The sequence below is a fragment of the Cyprinodon variegatus genome, unplaced genomic scaffold (genome assembly GCF_000732505.1).
Source record: "Cyprinodon variegatus isolate N-32 unplaced genomic scaffold, C_variegatus-1.0 Scaffold827, whole genome shotgun sequence".
Taxonomy (NCBI): Eukaryota; Metazoa; Chordata; class Actinopteri; order Cyprinodontiformes; family Cyprinodontidae; genus Cyprinodon; species Cyprinodon variegatus.
This window is the reverse complement of record NW_015151280.1, coordinates 38,879-44,235: the sequence shown is the minus strand read 5'-3', so window position 1 is coordinate 44,235 and position 5,357 is coordinate 38,879. Positions and strand designations below refer to the sequence as shown.

The window sequence follows — 5,357 nt, the reverse complement described above, 5'->3', positions numbered from 1 at the left end:
TTAACTTTTTTTATATATATAGATTTTATATTTTCATTTTTTTTTTAAAGTTTGTTTTATGAGTTGAATTCTTATCAAATTCTGTTATAGATCACGTTCTCTTTGCTTCTGGGAGACAGGCTTTTCTCTGGGGTAAGATTTTTTGGATTTAAACATTTTTCCAAGTACCATTTTTGGATTAGATTTTTTTATTTATATAATTTCCATTTACAAAACATCCTTTGCAACAACAATTAAACAAAATTCTCTCAGCGATCAGTCGGGCAATGGAATGTTGCATAACTAAATTCATGCGTTGAAAATTCAACCCCAAATGCCAGGTTTATACTTGGTGCATCAAACAGTGCAAAGACGCAAATGGCAACAGTGACTCCTCCCACTGTCCCCAAACCAAAGGCGTGTGCTCGTAACATCTGAATACCTGTTCCTCAGTCCAGACCACATGCTCTGTTTTGGAGTGAACAACGTGCTGACATGTTTCAAACACAATCAAAATACTACTTCAAGAACTAACTAGAATTTATTAGTAGCGATATCCTCATATGGCTTTCTAATTTCTGATACGATTCTGAAATTGACCCCGATACGATATCACATACAATACGAAATTTCTTGAATTGAGTAACTAAGTGAGACACTTTGCTAATGGAATAAGGACATTTAAATTTAGTTATCTTATTTTAAGGGTAAAAATGCTTGTTCATCATATTAACCTGCTCAAATTCAGGGGAAGCACACTTATTTTATGAAGTTTTTACAAAGTTTTAGATACGTTTTGCAGTGCAGGTATGGAAATGGCTTACATTGTCTTTAAACAGAAACCGTGTTTCTATCAACCTACTTATATCAGATTTTAGGTTCAAGCTGATATATTCTGTATTAGTCTATGGCTGATATTTCTGGCTGATTCTGATATCAATATTGGATTAGAACATCCATATTGTATCTTATTATTAAATGCAAAGAGATCAAAAGGTGGTTTTATTCTTATTAGTGTAAAACTAAAATTGATAAATGGTAATGTTTTGGATACCATTATCAGCATTAAGCTGACTGACTTTAAGGTAATTAATGGGCAAACATTTCAGTTTCTGTAAAAAAGGTTCAGCTACTGTAAAACAGGCTGTTTCTCCTTAAGGATTTTTCGCTCAATTTGCAGCAACAACGTATAAAATGTGGAAGTGGAAACAGATCTTTTTAAATGGCTTAGACTTTATGCATGAAAATCTTAAAAAATAATAATTTCTTTCTCCTCTGCTATGAAATGCTCTGCATCGGTCCATCAGGTAGCAGCAAAGCGTTAAATTACACTTATAATCATACTGCTTTATGTGTTTAATATAGTAATTAGAAAGGCCTGCTGTGACGCCATGTTTGGTAGCTGTTATTAGGCTCAGGGAGACGATTGGGAGGTTGTTAGGGTGAAATACAGAGAAATAAAATATGGTTCAATCATAACAGATACCAATACCAACAATATTGCAATGCCTAGTTTTTAGCAGCCCTCTACGATTACATCAAAACTTAACACAGTACTGCAAGGTCTGTGCTTTTAATGTGAAAAACTCATTTAGCACAGCACTGATTTTAATTGGCTAATAATTCATTTAATTTTGATTAAATTTTTTACATTTTTATTTATTTGTAATTGTCATCTTACTTGTTGCACTGCAGTTCAGGAGGCCAGGTGATGTCAAACATGCGAATATTTTCCTCACAGTCGGACAGAACTTTCTCACACGTTTCCCTGCATGGCTGGATCACCATGTTATCCTTACTGCAGATCGGGAAGAAGGCGCGGCACAGGAAGTCATGGACGTCCAGTGAGCACCGGAGATTTATCAGGGGCATAAATGGCTGCAAAGGGAAAGAAACATTTTTTAAGAAGGACATCATTTATTAAAAGGTGTTCAGTTGGTTTACATGTGTATGGGGCGAGCAACCCGTCCAGGTTTTAGTGAATAAAAATTTGACAGTCCAAAAATAAATAATTGAAAAGCTTCTTAACAGAAGGAAAATTAGAGCTAGTTTGCTTTTTTCTTAGATTTTCTTTTTTAAATCTTTTTTTCAGATTAGGTTTTTAAAAATGCCGTGTTAAGGATCACGTTCTCTTTACTTCAAGAACAACACAAACACTTGCTTCCGATGCCCACATTAGCTAAAAAAAACGGAAGCCTTTAACATCCATGCAGAATAATAGGAATACGTCTGCATGCCTTACTCCGGAGGAAGGAGAATTTGATTCTTGGAAGTCAATTTGAAAAGAATGCAATTCATAGAAGTTTGAAAAAATACAATAAAAAATAAAATTGAAATATATATATATATATATAAATAAGAAAATAAATTTGATAAATTGAAAGTAAACTGAAACTACTTTTAAACCCTTTTTGAACAGAGATCTTTTTCAAAGATTAATTTCTAGATTGCATTTATTACAATACATTTTGCTTGACACAATAAGGGTACAAAATTCATTCCATACGTACACTGATCGGGCAAAAAATAATGAATGAAATATCCTAAACTTGCAGTTTGCAGAAAAGATCAGATAACATCTAAAGCAATGAATCTCGACTACAACCCAGTTCTTTGTTTACTTGCACAGATATTATCTATCATCATATTTATTTAGTCTCAGCTGTCCCTTAAAACAATCTAAGCATAAGAAAGGTTAATGATGGAGCAGTTTCAGAGGTCAAGTTTGTTTTTATGAAGGGAAACTGAATTGCTCCCTATCTGAACTTTGTTGTGATAAGCTGCACTATTCTTTTCAGCGCCACACAAAGCTGCCCATTCACTAGCTGGGAAACATTCTTCTGTTTCAACGTGCTGGTCAAGAGCTGCAGGATGGTGAGAGATGGACGCAGCAGGGGCGGTGGGGAGTGGGCTGCAATATGGATGGCAGGAAATGGGAGGAAAGACATTTCAGGAAACGCGCACTGGAAAGCAAACAAAAAACAACCTCACTTTTTAGCATTTAAATAAACTTTTTGACTGCAGAAGCTTTTAATGGATTCAAATATATTTACTTGTGAATTATGAGACTTATAAATCCGTTAGATGCATAAAGCTGTTCATTGTTTTCCTTAAAAACAAACCCCACATACCCTAAGGCATAGACCACCATTCAGTGTTTTGCTTCTTTTCCCCTAAATCCTTTCTGGCAGAGGTCCCATAACAGTAAGGCCAAGGATCGCTCTCTCTCTGACAGCGAGGACCCTTGTTTCTCTCCTACGGAGGTCCCCGACTCGGACCTCCTTTGCGCTCAACAATCTGACCTTTATTTGCTTTGCAGCACTTACAGTAAAAACTGCTCACATTACACCAAAATTCAGCATGGATCAGTTGGAGAAGAAGAAATGCTGATTTGCACTAAAGGCAAAAAATCCTTTAGGTGAAAAAGTTCCTTTAGAGTTAAGTGATCTTTGAAGATGAGTTTTTCATCTGTTCTTATTTAAACTGTCTCTATATTTATGCTGCTATAGTTTTAGACTGCTGGAGGACATAAGGACCCCTTTTTCATCATTCTGCTTCATTCTATCTCTATTCTCCCACTCTGCAGTTACTTTAATCTCTAACGTTATGCTCTCTGCTTTTTCTTACAGTAGCTTTGCCTCGTCTGTTCCTGTTTGGCTCTGACTCCATCCAGGAGAGAAATATCAGCTGTGCTGCTACCATCAAATCCTTTGTTTATTGATGTCGGAGAGAGCCTGTTTTCAGTGTAGTCTTGTTTCTCTGACTGTGACTGGCTGGATGTGCTCTCTTCATCATCTTACATGGGAGCTGGCTCTGAGCTCGTCTGCCTGGCTGTGTGTTTTCTGGACAGGGGCTGCCTTTTACAGCTGCTTTTTGTTTCTCTGCTTCTGTCTCCTTGAACCCCAGTTTGCCACTCACACCGAGCCTGGTTCTGCTGGAGGTTTCATCCTGTTAAAAGGGAGCTTTTCCTCTCCACCGTCGCTACAAGCATGCTTAGTGTGAGGGATTGCCTTTGAGTCAATGAGTCGATGCAATCAACTGGTTTTATTGGATAGAAAACTTTGAATCAATTTGACTGTAAGATCTGGTGAACTGTAAAGTGCCTTGAGATGGCATGTGTTGTGAATTAAGGATGTATATAAATAAACTGAATTGAATTAAACTGAGAAAAAAATGGATTCCACCACCCGGGCTCAGTGGTAAACAGCTCCTCATTTCAAACAAAGCATAAAGAGGGCTCCAGCTTTAGCCTGCAACACGAGAGACAGGAGAGTGTAAGGGAGGGTAAGTGAGTCATTAACAGACAGAGGATACCCAGTGTGGTATGTGCAGTCAGCTTTGTGTGGGACCAGGCGTGTCCCTCCCCTTCCTCCTGAAATCAAAGGCAACAAAGTCGATAGAGTTGCCCGTGGCTGAGGCTGCTGTGAAATAGGACGCCGACACCTTTGCCAGATGAAACACAAAAGACTTCTTTAACAGATCACCGCTCATTTTCCAAACTCTTCACACTGAATGTATGTAACCAGGTAACCAGAAACCAATTGGGCCCAATATGAACGCCTCCAGACAAAATGCCTCACCAAGAAAAAACCTGGTTCCCCTGCAGAGGAACCTGGATTTAACCTCATCAAGAAAAGGAATCTTAGGAGCCTAATGTTACAGATCAAATCAAAAAGCAACCAAAAGTGGATCATGGTTGTATCTTTGAATGCACAAATGACCATCAGGCTTAACTAAAGCTTTTAAGATGACATTAGATTCAAATCAAATCACTTAAACAGTAAGTTTTCTCACATGGAGTCCAGAGACTCCATAAAGTTACCTCTAACTAAGGGATTGTTACTGTTTAACAGAAGTTAGGCCTGAAAAAGTAGTAAATCATTTTTATTTTTTTCCCCCGCTGCTAATCTGATCCGTCCTATACAAGAAAGAGGTGGATGTATTTATAGTGACAAACAAACATGGGAGCTATGGTGCGGAAATTAAAGGAGTCCCATCTATCACTCCATTAAAAGGATCTCCTTTTAGAAACAGCGTGTTTGTTATTCAGCTGGAAGTTAACTCAGTTACTCAGCAGAGGGATGGGATTCTGCTTGATTAACACTTAAAAACACAGGCTATCAGTGTCATTGTATTCTAGTCAGCTTATATTGCAGTTTTGATGAAACCGTATAAATATTACGGTGGCCAAAGGGGTGCAAAATAATATGAAAAGGTCCTGCAAAATCAAAAGGTTGGACCAGCATTAGACACAAAACACATGCAAAGTTAAGTTAAGGAAAGCATCAAGCCTTTGCTGCATAGGGATATATATATTAGGGATGGAACGGTTTTTGAAAACCGTCCGAACCGTTCGGTTCGACTGTCTCGGTTCGGTT

General features: G+C 37.7%; 1 protein-coding gene across 1 annotated transcript in view; it reads right to left on the bottom strand.

Moving 5' to 3' along the window:
• The window catches only part of fzd6 (frizzled class receptor 6), a 23,205-nt gene that overhangs the window by 14,946 nt on the left and 2,902 nt on the right, over window positions 1-5,357 (bottom strand). The window contains exon 2 of the mRNA XM_015396877.1: window positions 1,661-1,857. Within this exon, the coding sequence (XP_015252363.1) occupies window positions 1,661-1,857 (197 nt within the window). The remainder of the gene's footprint in view (window positions 1-1,660; window positions 1,858-5,357) is intronic.